This window comes from Scheffersomyces stipitis, chromosome 2 (assembly GCF_000209165.1).
Source record: "Scheffersomyces stipitis CBS 6054 chromosome 2, complete sequence".
Taxonomy (NCBI): domain Eukaryota; kingdom Fungi; phylum Ascomycota; class Pichiomycetes; order Serinales; family Debaryomycetaceae; genus Scheffersomyces; species Scheffersomyces stipitis.
The window spans coordinates 715,232-737,675 of record NC_009042.1 but is presented as its reverse complement, the minus strand read 5'-3'; the positions used below and the strand labels follow the sequence as shown (position 1 = coordinate 737,675).

Genomic DNA, 22,444 nt, shown 5'->3' with positions numbered 1-22,444 from the left:
TAAGATTAAATAGATTGATTCTGTTGCATACTGCCAGAGAGGGAATTTGTGGAAAATCTGAGAAAATGATGATTTACGAAGAAAATCCCGTGATGAGCTCTCCAGAGCTGTGACGACATGCTGCACAGTCTGCCACTGTGAAACTGGTAATATAGCGTGATAATTGGCACAACGTGATGCTCTAACAATTCGTGCTGCTTGGTACCATGACATAGGCCGAGATGCCTGGAAATGAATCAGCTACCCCAGAATTGGGCGGAAGCTCACACCTGCACACGGCCTCTTCCGAGGTCCCTCAGTCCAATCACGGGAACTCCATAACTAAGCGGCAGGACTAAGGAGTCTGGACCCAGGTGTGATTGATAATGCGAGCCACGGCTCCCCGCTCTCGATCCGAACGCCAGCAGCAGTATATAATGGGACGGAAATGTCTGAAAAATTCTGACCACAGACGGTACCACGATTAGTAACCAATTAGTTTCCATTGAGTACCGCCGAGTCAATTGCTCTGTTACTCAACTCCTTAACTCATCTCCATCGCTCTAGCGTCACGTGAATCTACACCAGTACCATTCACTACTATTGATTGTTTCTAATATCACTGCCTACTAATTCTACTGTCACAATGGCTCCTGTCTTCACCAACTCCAATGGCTGTCCCATCCCAGGCGACGCCTTTGCTACCCAGAGAATCGGCAAGCACGGTCCTCTCTTGTTGCAGGACTTCAACTTGATTGACTCTCTTGCCCACTTCGACAGAGAAAGAATCCCAGAAAGAGTTGTCCATGCCAAGGGATCCGGTGCCTACGGTGTTTTCGAAGTCACAGACGACATCACAGATGTCTGTGGTGCCGCTTTCTTGGACACCATCGGTAAGAAGACCAAGGTTTTCACCCGTTTCTCCACTGTTGGTGGTGAAGCCGGTTCTGCTGACACCGCTAGAGACCCAAGAGGTTTCGCTACCAAGTTCTACACCGAAGAAGGTAACTTAGACTTGGTCTACAACAACACTCCAGTCTTTTTCATCAGAGACCCTTCCAAGTTCCCTCACTTCATCCACACCCAAAAGAGAAACCCAGAGACCCACTTGAAGGATGCTAACATGTTCTGGGACTATTTGACCACCAACCAGGAAGCCATCCACCAAGTTTGTATTCTTTTCTCCGACAGAGGTACCCCAGCTTCCTACAGAGAAATGAACGGTTACTCTGGACACACCTACAAGTGGTCCAACAAGAAGGGTGAATGGTTCTACGTGCAGGTCCACTTTATTTCTGACCAGGGTATCAAGACTTTGTCGAACGAAGAGGCTGGTGCCTTGGCCGGTTCAAACCCAGACTATGCCCAAGAAGACTTGTTCAAGAACATCGCTGCAGGCAACGGTCCATCGTGGACTTGTTATGTGCAGACCATGACTCAAGAACAGGCCAAGAACGCTCCATTCTCAGTCTTTGACTTGACCAAGGTCTGGCCTCACAGCGATTATCCTTTGAGAAGATTCGGTAAGTTCCAACTTAACGAAAACCCAAAGAACTACTTTGCCGAAGTTGAACAAGCTGCCTTCTCTCCAGCCCACACTGTTCCATACATGGAACCATCGGCTGACCCAGTTTTGCAATCGAGATTGTTCTCTTATGCCGACACACACAGACACAGATTGGGTACAAACTACACCCAGATTCCTGTCAACTGTCCAGTTACAGGCGCTGTCTACAACCCACACATGAGAGACGGTCACATGAACGTGAACGGCAATTTGGGAAGCACTCCAAACTACTTGGACACTTCTAAGCCTGTTGAATTCAAGCAATTCGCCTTGCAAGAAGAACAAGAAGTCTGGGAAGGTGCTGCTTGTCCATTCCACTGGAAGTACACTGATGAAGACTTCAAGCAAGCCACAGCTTTGTACAATGTCTTGAAGAGATATCCTAACCAACAGGCCCATTTGGCCCACAACGTCTCAGTGCATGTTGCTGCTGCTGACGCTCACATCCAAGACAGAGTGTTTGAAATGTTCTCCAAGGTCCACCCAGACTTGGGCGCTGCCATTAAGAAGGAAACCTTGCAATTGTCTCCAAGAAAGTAAGCATCTGATTAACTTTTCTGTGTATTTATTTAAATTATGAATAATTATGAAACTGTTGAAATAAGAGTAGGAAGAGTAGAAGCATTGTCATTTACCAGTACTTTTCTTCGTTTTTATGATATAGTGGTAGCATTCATAGTACAATTCTTGTGGTATTACTTTGTTCAGGAGTATTTGATTCTTCTCGCTAGCTCACTTTCTTCAATAGATAGTTATTTTGCAAAAAGAGGTTCGCCAAAATAGCTCTACATTCCTTACTTATTATGCATTTTCTTTCCAACTTCTACAATATCATGTTACTACATTCCTTTCCGTATTAATGTTTATTGCTATGAACACGTAACCTTTGACTACCCAATAGCGGACTCAGTCTCGCTGAAATTATTCTTTATCTATTTGGCACTTTCCAGCCATCTTTGTCTCAGTTATGACATTTTGAAATCTGTGAACTACAACTTAGTAGTGTTGCACGAGGCACAGGTGCAGCCAGAACCACACTTGCAAGAGGCTCCACAACAACCCTTGCTTGGCTTAGAGGTGGTGGAAGATGTAGATGACATAGTCACAGTAGAATTCTTTCCGCACATGTTGACTTTTAGATATATTAGGCTGAGATTTATGGGAATAGATTATTTCTATAAGGTCGATAAGATGAATCTTGATAACTTAAGAAGAGCACCAAACTGAAGTTGAGGATCTAAGAGAAAGTGGAAAACCGTTGATTCTTAAATCTACAATTTTATTAGTACAATTTTTCACTGATAGTTGATAAACGGATCCAGTTTCCGTTTTAGGCGCGATTAGGCGGCATCTATATTGGACGATTTTCCACCTGCCAAAATGAGAGGACTACTTGCGCTTCAGAAAAGCGCTTTCAAAGGCCCATGCCCCAGAAACAGAGACTACGAAAACCACTCCGCACAAGTTAATATTGCTGAGGGGGTAACATTCACATCGTCATTCACTAGAGAAGACACGAATTGGCTAAAACTTTTGGGCTCATTTTAGAAGATTCTCATTGGATAGCATTTTTGAAGTGTCCTTAAAGAGTAAAGAATCACGGGAGATGAAGTGAAAAGCGAGACAAGTGCCAAGAGAGAGAAGTAGAAAAACTTAAAAATGCAAAAAACCAGGAGAGAAAGTTCTTCAAAAGTAAGAAGTGAGGTCAAGTGAAGTCAAGTGAAGTCAAGTGCAGCTGACAATATCATGAAATTATTAGCTAGCAATATTCCCCAGTTCTTGAAATGTGGGGAGCCTCACTGAAATTTGAAAAATTATGTTTTATGCGATGAGCGACAACTAAATAATAAAGAATCCACAATATCTAGATGAAGACACAACCTGAATTGAAGTTGAATAGGTAGCAGACAATGCAGCCTGTGAAGTCTATTCATCTCAACACGGTTGTAGAAAAAGATTTGTGGCACTGTTTCAAAACCCCTGAAAGTAACAATGTACGTCCAAGATGTACCTGCTTCTTGCACCTAGCCAGAACTTCAACGAAGTTTGAATTTTCACCTTCTCTTTTTTCATTTTCCATTTGCATCCGTATATTTTCGACAAGTGCCCACCGCTGTCTGGATTCTTTTCCAATACTTCAGCCTTCGTGATCACAGTCTACGCCTTAGTATTTAGCGTGTACCTCTCTATTTTTAGCATTTCTAGCTTATAGCTACGGCTGTGACGGCCAGAGCGACGCTCACAACTGCCAGATTGTTCGCCTGGCCACTGACGTGAACTCGCTTCGCTATGGCTTGGTACGACGCGACTCTTGCTTCTATAATTAGTCAACCGTCATGGTTAGGGCTCAAACTCGTAGGCTATGTCTCGCCGGCGCTTTAGCCATGTTGCATGAGCCATTTTTCGCGTTCTGAGGTGAGCCCGAACAAATAGCCATGAGCCTCTGCAACTTTGAGCCGTTATTCACTTCAATAAGGCTGTGAATCAGATCGGCGTGTCATGCCGGTATTTCGGTATTTCCTCTGACGACAAAATGCAGAGACTACTCTGCCCATAGTGTACTGTGCCTTCCTTATGCAGCGAAACCATCAATACAGAACAAAAAACCCAGTCTCACTACCAAATTTCAAAAATTTCGCTCTGAAACCTTCAGCCAATGAGCCACAATAGCTGGCCAATGGACACCAGCTATTCCCAAACGGGGCATAATCGACCCATCGATATTAAATCACACTACAGCAAATATTAAATACCACTACAAATGGGTTTGTACTCCCATTTGACGTCATCTGTGTAGGGAGCCTCGCAATCCTCCTCCTCTTTCAACCTCCTATACCTGTTGGGAATTCCACCATCGCTGTATGCATGGAATTACGGCCGGATTTACTCCAATTTGGACACGCTTGATTTCGGGCTTTTATTTTTCAGGCTCCAGCCGTCCCTAGAAACTTGAAGACTATATAAGGCAGACAATTTCCCGGGCAAGAATATGAAAAACGCTAGACTACTCAAACGTACTGCTCAGTATTTTTTATTAGCACTTTAACTTTATAACTACTTCATAATGGCCCTTGGTTCTGATATTGCCGCCGGATTTGGCGCTGCTACCTCTGCCGTTGGCGCTGCTGCCGATGGAGCCGAGTCTGTCTTCAAAGTCGCAACCTCTGGAGCAGTCTCAGTTGCAGAAAACGTTGCTACCAAGGCTACCTCTGCCTTTGGTGTTGCTACCTCGGGTGCTGATTCTCTTGGTCACGATATCGCTTCGAAGGCCACCTCTGTTGGTGGTAAGGTAACTTCTGGCGCTGTTTCTCTTGGTGAAGGAGTCGCTAGCAAGGCCACATCTCTTGCCGGTGATGCCAAGTCAGATGCTAAGTCATTGACTAGTAAGGTTGCTAGTGATGCTACTAAGGCATTGTCTAGTGCTACAAGCAAGGCTTCTGGTTCAGTCACAGATAAAACTGCCAGTGAAACTTCTGCTAGTGAAACCTCTGCCTCTGAAACCTCCAGCACAACCACTAACGGTGCTAACGAAGTCTCCTGGAAGAAGTCAAGCGCCGTATTCGGAGTCGTAGGCTTGTCTTTCTTGCTCAGTCTCTTTTGAGCCGACGGTGCGACATTTTGCAGCCCAAGTCGGCTGCTCCTACAAAATGTCTCTGGATTTTGTTCATGTTATGTTTATTATGTGTAGATTAGAAATATAAAAGTTGTTATGACAAGTATGTATCTGTGTAGCCATCCTTCAGTCTTCATTGTGCCCATTGTGACCACTGAAAAGTGGTGAAATTCCTCTCCACATTTCCAGTTATTTTGAGGCTTCTATTCATTGTGCCGTGAAATGAAATTCCTGTACCCAGAATTATTAAATGGAGATGGATGTCGGCATCTTCGAGCAGCCCATCTCCAGATGTCGCCAGACGACATGCGACATATTCAATCCTGTACCGTTCTTTATGGTAGGACCTTATTCTGGCGGCCCTTAGAGTTGAAATTGCTAGGGATGTCATTGAAAACGCGTGTAAAAGATGTTCAGGCATCTGCTGAGGCAAATGCCGGAGGGCCTGCTCGTTTACAGGTAGATCCGGATACTATTCCCGACGACGACAAGCCAGCACAATCGGGAAGTGTCTTCAATATCTGGTATTTGAAATGGTCTGGTGGAGGAGATAGTTCCTCGAAACTGAATTACACCAAGCTGAAGTTCAGAACAAATATCAAAAAGGATTCAGGTTATACACGAGCAAGACCAGGAAGTTCGATATGCTTATTCTTTTCTCGTGGATGTTGCTACCTCGGCAAGAAGTGTCCTTATTATCATCGCATACCCATTGATTCCGACTATTTCAAGCCGACACAAGACTGTTTTGGTCGTGATAAGACGTCCGAGTACCGTGATGACATGGACGGAGTAGGCTCGTTCAATCGTTCCAACAGAACTTTGTATGTGGGAGGGTTGAATGTGACAGACAAGACGGAAAGCATAGTAACTAAGCATTTTGCGGAGTTTGGCCAGATCGAGAAGATTCGAGTGCTACACGGCAAATCTTGTGCATTTATAACGTATCGGCTCGAATCACAAGCGCAATTTGCCAAAGAGGCGATGCAAAACCAATCATTAGATGCTAACGAGGTGCTAAACATCAGATGGGCCAATGAAGATCCCAACCCCCAGGCTCAGAAACAGGAAAAAAGACGTATGGAGGAAATAGCACTAGAAACGGTCAAGAAACTCTTAGCCAAAGTAGAAGACCAAAAGCCAAAAATAAAGAAACAGAAAGTAGAAGTAGAGGAGCCTGAGGAGGAGGATGTTGAGGAAGTAGAAGTTGATATAAAGAAAATAGAACCAGTTCCACTTTCAACCTCTTCTTCTTCTCCAAGAAATTTTTTTGATAATTCGACTTTGGATAAACTAGCATTATCCAGAAGTGTTATGGCTGCTAAAGCACAAGTCAACAAAAAACAACTACATGAAGAGAAACAAAAAGCAGTATCTGCTTTAGTTGGAGGTTACGAAAGTAGTGAAGACGAAGAGTGACTGAAGTACTCTTTTGTGTAATTGAGAATTGTATAATTTAGTGATCAAACAATTCGTAGAAATGTTGTGACAGTACAGTATACATTTGTAATACATATTGTGATATCTAATCACGTAGAACCTGGCTCTGGGTAGATGCATGTTTGATCAACCAATCTGGACACTTTTTTCCGCCGTTTACCAAGAACTTCTTCAAATCTATAAAAACGTCAGAATCAGAGTCGTCTATAAAAGTATAACTCTCACCTCTGTTTCCTGCTCTACCAGTTCTACCGATACGATGAACATACTCGTCAAATTTTCTTGACATCTGGAAATTGACAACAAGCGACACATTGGGCACATCAATACCTCTGGCTGCAACATCGGTGGCAATAAGGATTCTAGACTCGTGGCTTCTGAAGCTTGAAATAGCTTTTTCTCGCAATTCTTGTGTTTTGGATCCATGAATAACAACATTATCCCTAAAGCCATTCTTTTCAAGCTCAAGTGATAGCAAATCACAGACTCGCTTGTAGTTGGCAAAGATGATAATCGAGAATTGACGCGATTCTCGAGAGTGCTGCTGAATTATCCTCACCAACTTGTCAAATCTCTTGCTGTCGAAATCTTCAGAGCCCCCAGTAGCAGATCCCAAGTATTCGAAATTTTGCACAATGTGATCAAGTGCCTCGCCAGCTCCACCAATGTACAAGTAGCCAGGCTTTATAAGGAAGTTCTTCGTTATCTTCTCAATTGGGGGTGATATAGTTGCTGTAAACATCAAAGTGATCCTCTTTTTGATGTGGAAGATCATCAGATCGATAGTACTGTTCAAACGATCTGTGCTGGGAACATAAGATAAGATGGATTGCAAAGCCTTTTCAAACCCCATGTCAATCATTCTATCTGCCTCGTCCATAATGAGGTAGTAGCATTTATCCAAACCAATAATATTTCTTTCCAAAGAGTCTACCAATCTCCCCGGTGTAGCGACTACAACGTGTACCCCTGTTCGGATTGAATGAACAGTTTCCTCATACTGGTGTCCACCAATAATGCTGACTACGTTCAAACCAAGTCTATCGCCAAATTTCTGAGCTTCCTTGGTTATCTGCTGGGCCAATTCTCTTGTGGGAGCCAAAATGAGACCCAACGGCTTGTTGTAGTTTTGCTCCTGCTGATGCTCGTATTCCAAATAGTTCTTGTCTGTGTTTAGAATATAGCTGAGCAAAGGTATAAGAAAGGCCAAAGTTTTACCAGAACCGGTCTCTGCAATTCCGACAACATCACGCTGGTTTAGAGCAAGTGGAATCGCAGCTCGTTGAATCGGAGTTGGCTCCAAATACTCGAGTTTGTCTACTATAATGGATAACAATTTTGAAGGGATCGATGCCTCATTCCAAGTTCGCAATGGGTTGTCTATATCTCCACCTTTCGATGTTATCCCATAATCTTCCCTGAAAATACGCCAGTCTCGTGCCGTCATCTGATCAAGACTCTTCTCTGACCAATGTGTAGTCTCTACGAAATCGATATTGTCTCTTGTGGTAGAAACTGGCTCTAGAGCCATCATAAGTGAATCTCCTGTGGTATCTTCGTATTCATCCCATTCAAAGTTGAATCGTGACTGTTTACTCTTCTTTTTTCGCACTGGTTCTTCTACTATTGTTTTCCCATTGTCTTCCTCGATTTCGTCTTGCTCATACTGAATTAGTTTTCTTTTGGTCTTCCTCTTTTCAAGTTCCTGTAGCAGCTTCTGTTTCTTTGCCTCAGCTTCTTCTTTTAACCTTTTTCTTTCCAGCTTTGAGAGGAACTTAGGTCTGAAGCCATGCTCCTCTGCTCCAATTACAAGCTCTTCTGCTGAGATCGGTCGCCTGCTCATGTCTCTTAGACAAAAAGTCGTATTGAATATCTTTGAAGAAGACTATACACTTTGCAGACTTGTCTCTATACAGACCATACTAGCTTCACAATTAAAGCACGTGATCAATTAATCAGGTGATAAAACTCAAGTGTTCCAGCAGCATATTAATGAAGAACGGTTTGATCAGTTTACCGGGTTGGCCGAAGGTTTTCAAATTTAACGCTAGTTTCACATTATGCGTTTGAGTATCTTGTTAATTTTCTCATCTAAAGCAATAATCAGTTGAAACTCGTGATTTTGTGTGGTAATAATCTCTACAAAACATAGTGAGGGTGCTCTAGCCACGGATTATCAATGCGATCTATTGATGAAGGTCTTAATCCGTTTCTGTGTTTAATTTGCATTATGATCAGACAAGGACCTGAAATATTCAGTCTGTTGTTCGCTCTACCAAACAATCATTTTGCAACCTCATGATGATTGAGAAATAATTTTCTAATTCGCAACTTAACGAACTTTTTCAGTTCAACCAAAAACTTTGCCGTGTGTTTATACAAATTGGTTACAGTTTATTATATTCATTCACTAGAGATGGAGATAATACACTGTTGACATCGAAGGATAGCGACAGAGGCATGAACGGCGATAAAAAAATTTAAATACTTGACAAGAAAAAAGTGTTGGCTTGGAAACACAAAGCCTTCTTCTTAAAAATAATTCAAGAATTAACAATATCTCGAACGGCTGCAAAAATGATATTGATAAGAGCAAATCAATTCAAACCATTTAAGGAATACAAGAACTGTTTCGTCTTTCTCTGTACAAGCTGGAATGCTTATTATTATATAAATGGAGTACAATTTATCGGCAGTTTATGATCATGATCATCACGTGCAATAGAATTTCAGTTGCAGATATATCTTTATAGTTCTGGAAGTAGGGCTTTCATTAGTAAATTAGAATTTGCACCAGTTTTTAAGGAGCAATTAAAGGAAGTTGAGAACTTTCAGAAGCAAACTGTTGTTATTTCTGCTGTCACAGTGTCATGTCCAACATCATTGACAACCCAGATATTGCAGGGGCTAAGTTGCTTGTTCGCACAAAAGGATTTCTCAACCGTTCTTTGTTATATCCATATCTATGGCCAAAGCTAGCCCTAGTCCCAGTTCTCTTTGATGCCTACTTCTCTTACTGCTACGAGCATGTGGAAAACGGGGCATTTTTTTATTTGATGATGGTGAACATGATAATTGCTAGCTGGATCCGGAAAATATTTATACTCGTTTTTGTCTCCTGGGTATTTCGTCTTTGTTTCCCTGGATTTGATTTCCATAACTACTCCGCTGTTAACACGATTACGGAAGCCAGTCATATTAGGATTTTGACCAGCCCAAACCACAAAAGCGGTAAAGTCTGTCCAATATTCAGAAAAAAGTTCCATGATGGCGAAGAACAGGTTTTATTTTTGTACCAGAGACGTCACTATTTGCTCAATGTTAAGACCCAGAGGTTTTCACCTCCTGCCTTCCTCTTTGATGAAGAGCCTGAATTGGCCAATTTCCAGAGCTCGACAGGGCTCCTGGGTGACTTGGAAAAGCTTGTAAGAAACTACGGTAAGAACAAGTTTGATATACCAGTTCCTACCTTCAAGGACTTGCTCCAGGAGCCTACCATTGCTCACGCCTTGGAGTTCGTAGCTTTCGGTGGAGCTCTTTCGATTTTGAATAAGATGTGGTACCGCTCATTGTTGTTGCTCGTTGTGCTTGTTTTGGTCGAGATGACTACCTTGTTCCAGAGAAGAGCCGCCTTTGCTAAAATCCAGGAAATGGAAGTTACACCTTACACTATCTACACATATAGAGATGGCAAATGGAAGCAGTTGAAGACCACTGAATTGCTTCCTGGTGATTTGGTTTCTGTCACCAGAACTAGCGATGACTCTACGCTTCCCTGTGATTTACTCTTAACAGATGGTGCCGCCATCGTTAACGAAGCCATGTTGTCAGGCGAGTATACACCTTTGTTTAAGGAGTCGATCAAGTTAAGGCCCAGTGCTGAAAAGTTGCAACCAGAGGGTTTGGACAAGAACTCAATTTTGCATGGTGGTTCCTTTGTCTTACGAGTGACCAAGCCAGAAAACCCAATTATTCCCATTGCTCCCGATAACGGAGCTCTTGCCTATGTGACCAAAACTGGCTTTGAGACCTCGCAAGGTTGTTTGGTTCGTAGGAAGATTCTCTCCACTGAACAAGACACACCAGGCATTATTGAAGTTTTTCTTCTCATCTTGTTAATCTTACATGACTTTGAACCTCATAAATGGTACGAAGATAGTAAAGGAATGATTTCACTTTTCGGGAAGATAATACATTCCACTCTGGAATCATTAGGGCTCGGCAATGAAAAGTAGATGAAATAGAAGGTTATCTCTTTTACAGTACTTTATTAAAATGCGGTTACAATTGGCGCGTAGTGCCAATGGATGCAACGGACTATCTTTTTAGTGTCCGTTTCAATAGAGCCATTATCTTAATATCTCTGTTTCAAGTCCTTTCTTCGCAGGCTCCATATGTTTCCTCGGGCGAAATCCGCTTCATGCAACTTAAAAGCGGATACATATGTCGTCAATAAAGACATTATTTGTGTATAAATTGTATCATGTATAAAAAGGGTAATATATAGTAGGTAATATTAATGGGGAGTATGGGATACACTTTGAGTAAACTTCCACAAATATCTGTGGTAGAAAATTGCATTCTATGTTGTACCGCAGCACACAATATGGAAGTAATACCACCACAATTAATTCATAAACATCATTAGATTAGCATTGTAAATTGCAAGAGTGGGAGCGTGGAAGTCAAATTAAAGGCATAGATAAATGAAATAGCGAAAAAGAACGGCAACCTTTCTCTAAAGTGCTTAACTTTTCTTACAAATTTGACCTGACGACAAAAACGGAAACAAGTACAACGAATTGAAATTAACTTAAGGAAATGGATGGTAATGGACCCGAGCTTACAGCGACAACCACTGCATCTCCATACCACCCTATCTATTCTATGATTTCTTTTGTCTATTCCGGATAATAAATAAAAATGAATTGGATTGAATTATTGGTAGTTGGGGTTTATGGAGACATTGTCGCCAAATGGATTAAAGCTGGGCAAGATTTTACTATGTTCTCCAGTTGCACTGTTTGAAGCTTTAGCTGAATAGGTAGGAGAAGATCCTTTTCCTTTTGCATTTCTAGGACCACTATTATCAATGTTGTTTCCACCTGTGGAGACAGAAGAATTGTTAAAACCATAGAAGTATCCTGGGAGTTCGTTTGATAAGTGTTCAATCAAATTCAACAAATTGATCAGGTGGAAGTAGTTGGGACTCGATAAGTTCTCAAACTCATTGATAGAGAAGTTCAAAATTTGTTCATTGGACAATTCATATTCGCTAGGAATCAAATTGTCGTCGTCCTCGTCTTTAGATTCCTTTTCCTTCTTCAACTTTTCTGCTTTCTTCGTTTCAGCCTCTTCTTTGGACATGGTAACATAGAGCTCTGGTTTATCGTAAGGCAATACAGCGCATAACCAAATTCTTGTTTTGTAGATCTTGAATAATTCCTTGATCAAACCACGGAAGTCAATTCTCTTGAAGTTGGCAAAGTAGTAGAAGATCAACTTCTTGAAGTCCGATTGGTATTCGACGTTAATCAACGTCAAATTGGATTGTAGATTCAATTCCTTGATCTTGTTGAAGCAAGTAATAAAAGCTTTCTTCTCTTCTAAAAACTTGCCACTGATCTTGTGAATCTCTTTAGGTGTAGCGAATCTAAGAACTTGTTTGGTAGGCAAAGTAATAATGAACTCGTTGTCTTCATTCAGGTGTGAATTGATGATTGCCGACGCATTCAACGAGGTGGAGTGAGTACCATTGATCTTCTGACCTGGGTTATGGTGGTTGGAGTTGGAATCGTTAATGGTTAAGCTCTTTAAATGCTCCAATTTCTTCAAGAAGTTGAAAAGAATAGCAAAATTAAGATTAACTAAAGGCTCTACTATCATCACCAAATCCTTTCCTCTATCTCCGTCTACTATGACTAAGTCGTCGCGTTGCAAGAAGATATTGGAATTATTGGGATACGAGAGCAAGTCAAATTTACCGTTCTTGTTGATCACAAGGCACAAGATCTTGTGGTTAAAGGTGAGATTATTCAAGTTCTTGATGAAGGTAATGAGCTTCACAACTACAGGAAGAGATAACAAGTCGTTCAACTTTGTCAAGACCTCATTGGTGATATGAGGATCTTGGAAATACTTGGTAGTCTTGAGATACTGATTCTTCAAATCTGGAGAAGCAATGATGTATTGGTCCTTAAGAATGAGCCCATTTTCCAACTTGATAGATTGTTTGAATTGAGCCGAATTCTGAGACTGTTGTGTACGTTGAGGCAGTTGCTGAGCTTGTTGAGATTGAGGCTGTGGAAGGTGTTGAGGCAGGTGTTGAACTTGTTGAGATTGAGGTTGCTGAGGTTGCTGGGGCTGTTGGGATTGAGGCTGTTGCTGTTGCTGTTGAAGTAAAGCATTGTTCTGCTGATGAGATAAAAACTGCTGGTTAGAGCCTAGAGAGAAAGAAGCAGGAACCTGGTTCTGCTGGATGGTCTGGAGTGGTTGAGACTGTGGATGGAGATATGGATTCACGGAGTACTGCTGTTGCTGCTGGAACTCGACCAATTGGCTGGGTCTTCTGGCTTGGAAGTCATTGAAGTTGGAGTTGAGATTGAAGTTGTTGGCAAAGGCATCGTTGAACTGGTCAAAGTTGAAGCTCTGGTTATAGTTGTTAAACATAGCATAAGATGATAACTGTTTATTGTTATTGTTGCTGTTACCGTTGTTGCCACTACTGTTGTTGCTACCATAAAAGGAAGAGGCTGTAGGGCCCAACTGGGGAGACTTGTAGTTGGCGTTCGTGTTGTTGCTTCCGATACCGGAGCCAACCAACGGCTGGAAATTGGATCTTGTGAACGATTCAGCGGCGTACGAAGGTCTTCTGGATGAAATGGTACCGATTCCACCTTGAAGCTCGATGGGCAAAGCGAACGAGTCCTTATTAGGAGACAAGAAGATGTCATGCTGCGGACCACTGGTAGGCGATCTGGACGACATTGCCTCTAGAGGCGAAGCTGTGGTGTCGTCAAGGGAGGAGAGCTTGTTGAAGAGAATGGTGTTGAAGTCAGAGGCCGGATGGATGTTGGAAAACGTATTTAAATTTTGTTGATTATTCAAATTTGATTGGTTCAAATTTTGGTTCATTTGGCTTTGTTGGCTTTGTTGGCTTTGCTGGCTTTGTTGACTTTGTTGACTTTGTTGACTTTGTTGGTTCAACTTTGGATTTGAATTCTCTAAGTTGTTGGCATTTTGGTTTTTGTCCTGGGACGGGTGACCGAGGAAGTCAGGGTAGTTGAAGTTCATTCTAGGAATACATATATGGAGTACAACGAATTATGTGAGATATGGTTAGGATGTCAGGTATGGGACGTTGCTTGTATGGTAATGTGCTTGCTGTCTAGGTTGTTGTGCTGATAGTCTATGGTATTTGTGTTTCTGGTGGTTCGTGAGAATTTTTAAAGTGGGGCAGATCCACCAAACGAAAGATGAATGTGGAGCGAGATTCTAGATATATATAGTACCAAGTCGTGAGTGCCCGGATTATCTTTGGACGGGATTATCTTGCGGGTCGGTAGCAAATTGTCAACAGAGCTTTGGCAAGAAGATACGGAGATACGGCTTCGTTTACTTTTGAATATTCTCCAGGTAGACACGTATGAAAAGACTAGGCGGCGCAACTATTTTTATATGGTACTACATAAACTTGAACGACTAGCGAATCCAGAAAAAAGGACACTGAAAAAGAAACCGTGAGGGCAGGCGGAGGCTCTGGGGTCGACGACATTGACAGAGGGGACTGGAATGTCGCGGGTTTTGGAATATGGCAAATGGAAGAGCCTGGCTTGCGTACAGTGGAGATTGTGCTACGCTAGTCCAACGGTGGAAGTGCTTGTTTGGTAGCCATTGGCGATGGTGTACAGCCTAATGGCAGTGTTTTGGTGTATGATATCATATGGCATTTGGCAATGCATTAGTGCCATCACTTTAGTGGGGTGCTTGCTGATATTTCCATGTGGCTACGAAGGATATCCGTGGACTGATCGCTCACGCTACACCAGTCTACACCAATCTACATCACTCTATTCTACAGCACTCTCCTCTACTGCACTACTCTACACTGGCCGTTATTCTGGCTGCTACTCTTCCCATTATTCTGCTCAAGACCAGATCTCCTGAGAATGTCGCTCTATTCTTTCACATGTGCACCGCGGTCTATACGCACTCCAAAGTATGGGGTACTTCCTCTGACATCATACGCTTGGACTCCCGTGTATCTCACATCCGTTTCAACTCTGGCTGTGCAACTGCCATTGCATGTCTTGAAAGCTCAGAAATTCAGCGTCATGTAGCTGGAATTTATCTGACCAACAAAAATTCAGGTCGACGGCAAACGGCAACGAAATTGGCAAGTGGCGCAACCCGGAAAAATGTCATCCCCAGAATGCACCAGAGCCATTCTGTGCGTCAATATTGACTATTTGTGCTAAATGCCACTAGAGGGCCAGGCTACTCTGACACACCTGCTTGTGCTCCACAGATCTGTAGAATTTTTAAAAGTATAAGGAATAAAGTATATTATTATTCTGGAATATACTCCGGCTGCCTCTTGTTCCTACAAAAATACTTCATCGTTATGAATATTATTGTATGCTATTGAGTCTTTGTGAATATACTGAACTGCTTCCAATGATCCTATCTCCTGGTGATCCAGATCAACACTGTCAAGTCCTACTAATTCTGCTTCTCAAACTCTCGACAGTTCTTCTTCTCGTTCACTTCTAGCTACCTACTGGTTCTCACAATTACTTCTGAATAAATATATATTTCATACCCTAAAACAAACCTATATAGACAATGGTGAATACATATTCCAATTCTACTGTCGTCTATGTGATGACGACAACCATCCGGAAGACGCTAGACCAGCATCGCATCTTCCTAACACCTCGACGTCCGACCAGTGATTCAGGTCTTGCTCATTCTTCTGGCAAACCCGGTTCCGGCTCTTGGTGGGTATGAAAAGTCGCCGTTGATGATAATGTCGCTGGTGTCGACCGGTTCGCAGGTGCACCAGCCGTCCTTTGGTGTTATGTCCATGATTTGGCTAACATGTTTGCCGCAGCCGGTCCATGACTTGTGTTCTAAAATTGTTAGTATTCGTGTGACAGAAAGAGGTATAAAATCGTTGATACATACGACAAATTCCGCAGATTTCGGTTTTGCACATTTTATAGTAGTAGGTAGTTGATAGTAATGCTAAGTGTAGCTGTTAGTGCTGTTATGCTGATAGTAAAGTTCTAATAGTAGTGATAGTAGTGATACTAATGAAAATAGGTGGTGGTGAGAGAACGGGAAAGTGTAGTGGATCATTGCCGGCTTATATAGTGCTGGCCCAGTCCAGTCCTCCAGATAGCTTGTGTCTCCAGCCGGGTGTGATTGATGGACTTTAAATCCCGAGCTGATCATAGATAAGCACTCGAGTCATTCAACGGCAATGTCGTACAATATACCCACATTTTGTGGATTGATCTCCAGTAGAGGCATTTCCTTTTCCCCAGATATTTTCTGGTTTTGGCAGGTGCCCAGGATTATTATTTGGCTGGCGCTTGTATAGGGGCTCCTAGTTTCTCCGAAAATAGGGAGAAAACAGGAATGCGGTCGTTCGACTTATTGCGCTGATTCCACCGCGATAGGCTGATCCAAACCTGTCGCTAGAAACGATCTGAGCAATTGAAATGTGCAAAATGAAAAGTCCAGCACGTTTCGAATTGCGGCTATGGCCGGCAGTATGGCTGTATGGCAACAGTCGTATATTCTATGGCTTTCTATTCGTCTCCAGTCTCGTCTCCTCTGCGGAAATCCCCTCCTAGAAAATCATTCATCCTTCTTATCTTGTGCGGTGTGCGGTGGTCCTGCTTTATCGCTGCACCAGTGCTGCAACAATAGTGAGAGCCACTCCTCAGTAATTAGCTCCTCAGTAATTCGCGTGGACTCGCAACAAGGAGGTTCAAGGAGACGAGGGCCAAGCCGACAAATGGGTACTATTAGTGATGGCAGACACTTCTGCTGCTTCTGCTCCGGCTCGGCGAATTGTGTTCTTGCACCATTGCGGCTTCCGCTGTCCTCTGTTCTCTTCCTGGGTCAAGAGTGCCCAGCTCTTTATCTCTCCCAATCTCCCAAACCAAAATTAGTTGTCCGTCGTAGTGACTCCGACCGTGACAAGCAAAGTTCGCTAACTCTATCTTCGGGCGTTCACGAGTCACGGTCTATCTTTAGCCATTGCCGAAAATCGTACTACCGTAGGACAGTGACGCAACCGTCTCCCAGCTCGTGGGCTCATTGTCTCCATCGGTAATCAAGAATTATCCGATGACTCGCTAGCATCAGCTCTCCGTTGGAGCTGTGCCTGAGCGTAGTGGGCCGATTCTGGAACCCATGGCCTAGGAGTTGTAGTTCCGAATCGTAGTCGGCGGAAGGTTCCTCCGATGAATGTGACATTCTAAAATGGTTCCGTAGTATTGCTGCTGTCTCTTGAAATCAACCTTCTATTTTCTACTCCAGGAATGTACTGGTGATTTTCTGGTGCCAAATGGTTCCAAATTCTGACTATACCCTGAGCACATATTCACTGTACACTTTTCACTAGTAGCCGTTCTCTGTACACTATCTCTATATTGTCGTTCTAATCGAATACTCCAGGATTGAAGACCGCTTTCTCTATTCCACTTTGTCGCTCTTCTGTGTTGTGCTTTCTTTCTACACTCTTTTCAGATGCTCTCTTTGTCCATACTTATACACATATATTGTCTTAACATATACACATTTCCACTACGTTCCACTGTTACATTTCTATCTGTATGTGTATCTATGTGTGTATCTATATGTGTTCTTATATAAGTGCATCTGCTAGTTATCTGTCTCCTGTTTGGATTCTTCTACTGCTCTCTCCATTCTGTTCTCTCCATTCTCATCCCTCACGCTCTACTCCCTCGTCTCTATGGCTCCACTCTTCTCTTGGCCTATTCTTCTTCTCTTGGCCCCTCCTGGCTATCGTGCCCTTGGCTGATAAATGAAAAACCACAACAAATTCACCCAAAAGATCTACAGCTGACATTGCTAGTTTCTTTATTCTGTACTGTTACTATACTCGTACTTACTGACTAATACGAACCCCCTGTCTGTTCACGATGGGCTTCTATAGTGTCTCCATCTTCCAACTCTAACTCGTCTGGAGTGTTGTTGGGGTATATTCTGGTTCCGTCAATCAAGAATCTCAACGAACTTAAGTCTTTGCCTTGTCTCTTGCAAAAGGCTTCCATCAATCTCTTCATAGGAGTCGATCTCTTGATCTTGAAGAAGATCTCAGCAGATCCATCAGAAACCTTAAGGTTGATGTGGGTGTTGTCGGTCTTTTCCTCTTTGGGGGTGTTGTTCTGCTCGGTATCAGACATTCTTCTAGCTGGTTGACTTGCACTGATTGCCACCAGAAACTACCGTAGCTCTACAATGGAAAATCTGAACATCAACAATCTGACGAAAGAGTTCCGTATGGATTCGGTATCCGCACGACTGTGTTGGAGCTTCTCTAGCTAGCCACATGCTAGATGGAGCCGTAAAGGGTCCAATTCTGGCATAGACGCGAGCACAGATCGAGCATACATAACTGTCAGCGGTCAATGTGAACTACTATCAAATTTTCCCGGTGTTTGTATGGTTTTATGATGTATTAATTATATGGTACTATTTTCTCAATCTGAAATACCATTTAGCAACTGGATGGTTTCAGAATTGTTTCGGACAAATTTTCCAGCAAACAGTATAAACTAATTGTCTCAAATATATATGCTAGAATTGTAGTTTGAAAATCATCTACGTTCATTTTTACGTTTGTTTACCTCCCTTTCATTGACATTGTACTCTCATGCCATATCTCAACTTCGCAGAGCGCATCTCACAGGTGTACTTGAATAAGTATACGCTTGCGCTCGTTCTAGTGACAATAAAAGTGTACCTCTTTCAGAAAACACTAGTAGCAGCCGTCAGAAATATTCCAGACTTCTCCGATTGCTCAGTAGATGAACTCCCGACTAAGGTATCTGTCATGATCCGGAATATGGTTGAAAACAATCTAAACAGTTTCACCTACAGCACACTAGCTCTTCTACATGTGGCTGCGAAAAGTATACTCAATCTAATTTGGTTTGCAGTAGAAATGTTGCTAGGAACATATACGTGTCTATTCAAGGCAGCAATTGTGGGTACTTCCGATTTTGCTGCCGATACCTCGGAAATGGTTGTCAAGGGTCTTAATACCACAATAGTCGAAATCACCCATGATATCCAGCTGGGGCTCGATGGACTTTCATCCATACTTAATAAAGTTGTTTCCACCGCCAGCAAAGTAGCAGATTTCTTCACTGGAAACAATAATCTGGACTCGCCGGATCAGTACCAGAAGTCTATTTCGCTCTCCCTTGGAAAACTCACCAATCTTTCCATCCCATCCAGCGTACTTGGAGAAATCAATAAAATCAGGATAGATCCTGACTTCAGCTCTGTAGAAAATAGTACAAAGAAGCTCATCGAGGAACCATTCACGTCACTCACAAATCAATGGAACCAGAATGAGACATTATCTCTAGGCGGTGTCAAATTTCCTTTATTGCAACCTCTTCTGGTATGTGATATCGGTTCTAAGAGCATTCAGGAATTGTCGCACAATTTGTCCACTTCTGTTGAAATGGCTGCGAAAATTGTAATAATCATTCTTGCAATATGTGCAGTTTTAGTTATGGTTCCATTGATTTATGATGAATGGAGAAAGTGGAATAGAGAAGAAAGAATAATCGGAAACTTGGTCAACCAGAACACTCATTACTATTTCGACTTGAGAGAAGCGTTCAGCAATCTCCTCCACCCTTACTTGCGCTTTTTGCCTAAGTCGTGGCTATCTACATATGTTTTCTCCAACTACTCCATTTCTTTTTTATTAGTGGGACTTTTGGGTTTGTTTGTTGTATTTCTACAGTACATTATACTAAGGATACTTATCAAAAAAGCGAAGGGTACTGACATAGATACCTCCCAGATGACAAAAGAGTTGCTGAACATGACATCAGTATACCTCTCTCAAATAGATAGTTACTTCCAGAAGCAAGAAGATAACATCAACGACAAACTCTTTGGCTCCGTTAAACTGACATCGTCCAAGATCAACTCAACCCTCCACGAATTCATGTCTACTTTGAACGATACTGTAAACTCGATTTTCAGCAATACTCCTTTTTCTGGACCTGTAAATACCATTGTATACTGCACTATTGGCAGAAAAATCGACAAAGTGGAATCTGGTTTAACTTGGATTAACGATAATCTTTCTGTTAAGATCCCAAATATCAACAAGAAACAGTTGCTGGACAATTTGAAATCAGTAATTTCCGAGTCCGACCTGTCCGCCGGAAGTGTGTTTGCCAAAGGTGTACAGAAGACTATTGCCATGTATAAGCTGAACTTGTTCTTAGAGTTCGTGATAAGTATATCTCTAGTAGGAGTATGGGTGATGCAGCTACTTATTGGCGTGATCATCGCTGTAACTAAGTCTCACCTCAAGAGGAGAAGACTAGGGCTGCTAACCCTGCTGCTTGATAAGACGAGAATTAGCAGTCCTAAGGAGCTAACGAAAGAAGAGAAGCTTCAATATGGATATGGGTTTTCAGTTACGAATCCTTATGAAGTACAAAGATATAGTTCAAAACTGTCAGGTACGAAAATATATAATACGTGATAAGCAAAAGCTAGCTAATGTACAAAATTAATGGTAATATGATTATGGGTATGCTTATTTCTTGATGGGTGCTGGCTTCTTCCAGTAGTACTGTTTGTGAGTTCTTCTACAGGATCTCAAACCTCCATGGCCCTTGACATTGGCGACCAATGCGGTACGTTTGGCATCATCATCATTCTCCAGTATATAGTAGTATTCCTCTTCCAAAGGCTTACCAGCTGCATCCTTTCCTTCTCTATAGATCACACCAATACACTTGATGTTATGCAAGAGTACTCTGATTTGTCTCAATTCCAACTTGGAAGCGACTACACTGATAGTGTTCAAGAATGATGCTGGCGTAGACGACAACCTCGAGAATGCCAAATGATTAATCAAGATGTTGTTGATTTCCTCGACATTGTTGATGTCTTTGATCCATTCCTGGTTGATCTCGACCTTTTCGATTTCCAGAGTCTTCTTGGATTTCTTTTTCTGCTTAGGAGGTTCTTCCGACAGTGCTCTCTTTGTCTTGGGGGTCGAAGGGTTGCTGAAGGTGTTTGATTTGTCATTTAATGGAGTGGACTGTCTGAATAGTTGAGGAGAAACCGATGGAGAAGGGGTCTTTGGTTCTTCTTTATTCACCTCTTCAAAGATCTTGAACGAACTTACTGGTTTGGGATGAACAAGCGACTTTTGCTGTACATGTATATGAGGATGCTTTCTGACTTTTTTAGGAGTTCCCTTTTCAGATTTGACCTTTGGAGAAGTCGAAATCTTGACTTCATCTTTAAGGACTGAAGGAACTGCAGAGCGACCTTCTGCTGCGGAGACTAAGGTAGAAGGAACAATGGCAGAAGAGACAGCTACAGAAGCTGAAGCATGGACCGAACCGACAACCGGCGGTTTACTTGGAGTGTCGTCATTGTGTTCCAAAGCCTGATTGGTTGAAGCCTTTACTGGGGTTCTTGGGGGGAAGTTCTTGAGAGGAGCCTTCAAGGGAGTGGCCATGGGCTCATTTTGGATCAACACGGGCATTTCATCCTCAGTCAATTCTTCTTCAATATCTTCTGGATTCAACAATAAGACCTGTTCGGATATCTCGAGCAAGACGTTGGAGAAACGAGGCAAGGTTACCGTCTCATTTTTTCTGACAAAGAATTCGGTATGGTTAGCATCCAACACGATGGATCTACGAGTCTTCTGTAAGTCCATGTTGGTAATGTCTAACGGTTTGCCGGACTTGTTTTCCATAACTACAAAGTGGTTTTTTGCACTGGTGGCATAGACAAAGCAAGGCTTTGGGATTCTGATGGCTACCCCATTGGAACCAATACACGACAAAACGATGTGCTCAGCATTATGGCAGACGGAGACATGAGAACGTGAGATATACGAGTCATGAGAGTTCAAGGCATAGTCACACGTCTTTGAAGAACGGCCGATGGTAATATGCGATTTGGAAGTCACCAATGGGATTCTCAATACACGCGCATCAGGATGCAAAATGTTGAAGTCCTTGTTGATGGCCACTTTGGTCTGTAAGTTGAAGGAGACGGACTTCTTTGATTTCGAAGAATTTTTAGTAGATTGTTTAGCATTACTCTTCTCAATAACTTCAATATCTTGTCTGAGTTCATTCTCGGTTTTTTCTAGGTCTTCTTCGCCATCAATCTCATCGTCGCCTTCTTCAGCATCGAGCACTGGAGACGACGATCTGAACAAGGCAGACGATGGGTTAGGCGTGGGGTAGTCTGTTCTTCCTCTTTCCTCGACTTGGCCCTTGGAATAAGAGGACTTGACAGCAAACGGATCCGACACGGCATAGTCGTCGTTGCTAATCAACGGAGACGAGGGTGGGAACTGTGCTGACATCTTGGTTCCGAGTGATGAGGTAAGAAAAGTGAAAAGTTCGGGTTGTGAAAATCAAGACAGAATTCAGAAGCAAAATCAACAAGTTTCTGGAAACAAAGTCCAGGCCAGGATGTTCGGATTCGAAAAGAAGAGACAGCATCAGCCAGATTCACAACATCCGGTCACGCCTAGCCGTCTCATGACTGACTGCACTTACACTATCTGGTGTTGGTAAACA

The 22,444-nt window shown here is 42.5% G+C and overlaps 9 protein-coding genes across 9 annotated transcripts; 5 read left to right on the top strand and 4 right to left on the bottom strand. All coding sequences in view use genetic code 12, as the record gives it.

The window, feature by feature from the left end:
- Nucleotides 1-625: 625 nt before the first annotated feature.
- Nucleotides 626-2,086, top strand: CAT1 (Peroxisomal catalase (PXP-9); the record flags this gene model as incomplete). Its single annotated transcript, XM_001382870.1, has 1 exon — nucleotides 626-2,086. The coding sequence occupies one exon, from the start codon at nucleotides 626-628 to the stop codon at nucleotides 2,084-2,086; it is 1,461 nt and encodes a 486-aa protein (XP_001382907.1).
- Nucleotides 2,087-4,566: 2,480 nt separating this feature from the next.
- TIR3 (hypothetical beta-1,6-N-acetylglucosaminyltransferase) lies at nucleotides 4,567-5,258 on the top strand. Its single transcript, XM_001382869.1, has one exon. The coding sequence runs from the start codon at nucleotides 4,611-4,613 to the stop codon at nucleotides 5,145-5,147; it is 537 nt and encodes a 178-aa protein (XP_001382906.1). The 5' UTR covers nucleotides 4,567-4,610; the 3' UTR covers nucleotides 5,148-5,258.
- Nucleotides 5,259-5,543: 285 nt separating this feature from the next.
- On the top strand, nucleotides 5,544-6,578 carry PICST_56179 (predicted protein; the record flags this gene model as incomplete). The annotated part of the gene is made up of 2 exons (XM_001382868.1): nucleotides 5,544-6,468; nucleotides 6,493-6,578. The coding sequence occupies 2 exons, from the start codon at nucleotides 5,544-5,546 to the stop codon at nucleotides 6,576-6,578; spliced, it is 1,011 nt and encodes a 336-aa protein (XP_001382905.2).
- On the bottom strand, nucleotides 6,564-8,211 carry PRP28 (pre-mRNA splicing factor RNA helicase of DEAD box family). Its single transcript, XM_001382343.1, has one exon. It carries the CDS (start codon nucleotides 8,131-8,133, stop codon nucleotides 6,685-6,687), a length of 1,449 nt encoding a protein of 482 aa, XP_001382380.2. The 5' UTR covers nucleotides 8,134-8,211; the 3' UTR covers nucleotides 6,564-6,684.
- Nucleotides 8,212-9,469: 1,258 nt separating this feature from the next.
- Nucleotides 9,470-10,834, top strand: SPF1.2 (PF1 P-type ATPase; the record flags this gene model as incomplete). Its single annotated transcript, XM_001382867.1, has 1 exon — nucleotides 9,470-10,834. One exon carries the CDS (start codon nucleotides 9,470-9,472, stop codon nucleotides 10,832-10,834), a length of 1,365 nt encoding a protein of 454 aa, XP_001382904.2.
- Nucleotides 10,835-11,537: 703 nt separating this feature from the next.
- PICST_41737 (predicted protein) lies at nucleotides 11,538-13,526 on the bottom strand (the record flags this gene model as incomplete). The annotated part of the gene is made up of 2 exons (XM_001382342.1): nucleotides 11,538-12,848; nucleotides 13,065-13,526. Coding segments are annotated over 2 exons (1,773 nt in total), but the record flags the coding sequence as incomplete, so codon positions are not given.
- A 4,223-nt stretch (nucleotides 13,527-17,749) lies between these two features.
- PICST_56381 (predicted protein) lies at nucleotides 17,750-18,040 on the bottom strand (the record flags this gene model as incomplete). Its single annotated transcript, XM_001382341.1, has 1 exon — nucleotides 17,750-18,040. One exon carries the CDS (start codon nucleotides 18,038-18,040, stop codon nucleotides 17,750-17,752), a length of 291 nt encoding a protein of 96 aa, XP_001382378.1.
- A 470-nt stretch (nucleotides 18,041-18,510) lies between these two features.
- On the top strand, nucleotides 18,511-20,295 carry PICST_54949 (predicted protein; the record flags this gene model as incomplete). The annotated part of the gene is made up of 1 exon (XM_001382866.1): nucleotides 18,511-20,295. A coding segment is annotated over one exon (1,785 nt), but the record flags the coding sequence as incomplete, so codon positions are not given.
- A 132-nt stretch (nucleotides 20,296-20,427) lies between these two features.
- On the bottom strand, nucleotides 20,428-22,233 carry PICST_55913 (predicted protein; the record flags this gene model as incomplete). Its single annotated transcript, XM_001382340.1, has 4 exons — nucleotides 20,428-21,051; nucleotides 21,313-21,891; nucleotides 21,957-22,004; nucleotides 22,057-22,233. Coding segments are annotated over 4 exons (1,428 nt in total), but the record flags the coding sequence as incomplete, so codon positions are not given.
- Between the last annotated feature and the right edge of the window lie 211 nt (nucleotides 22,234-22,444).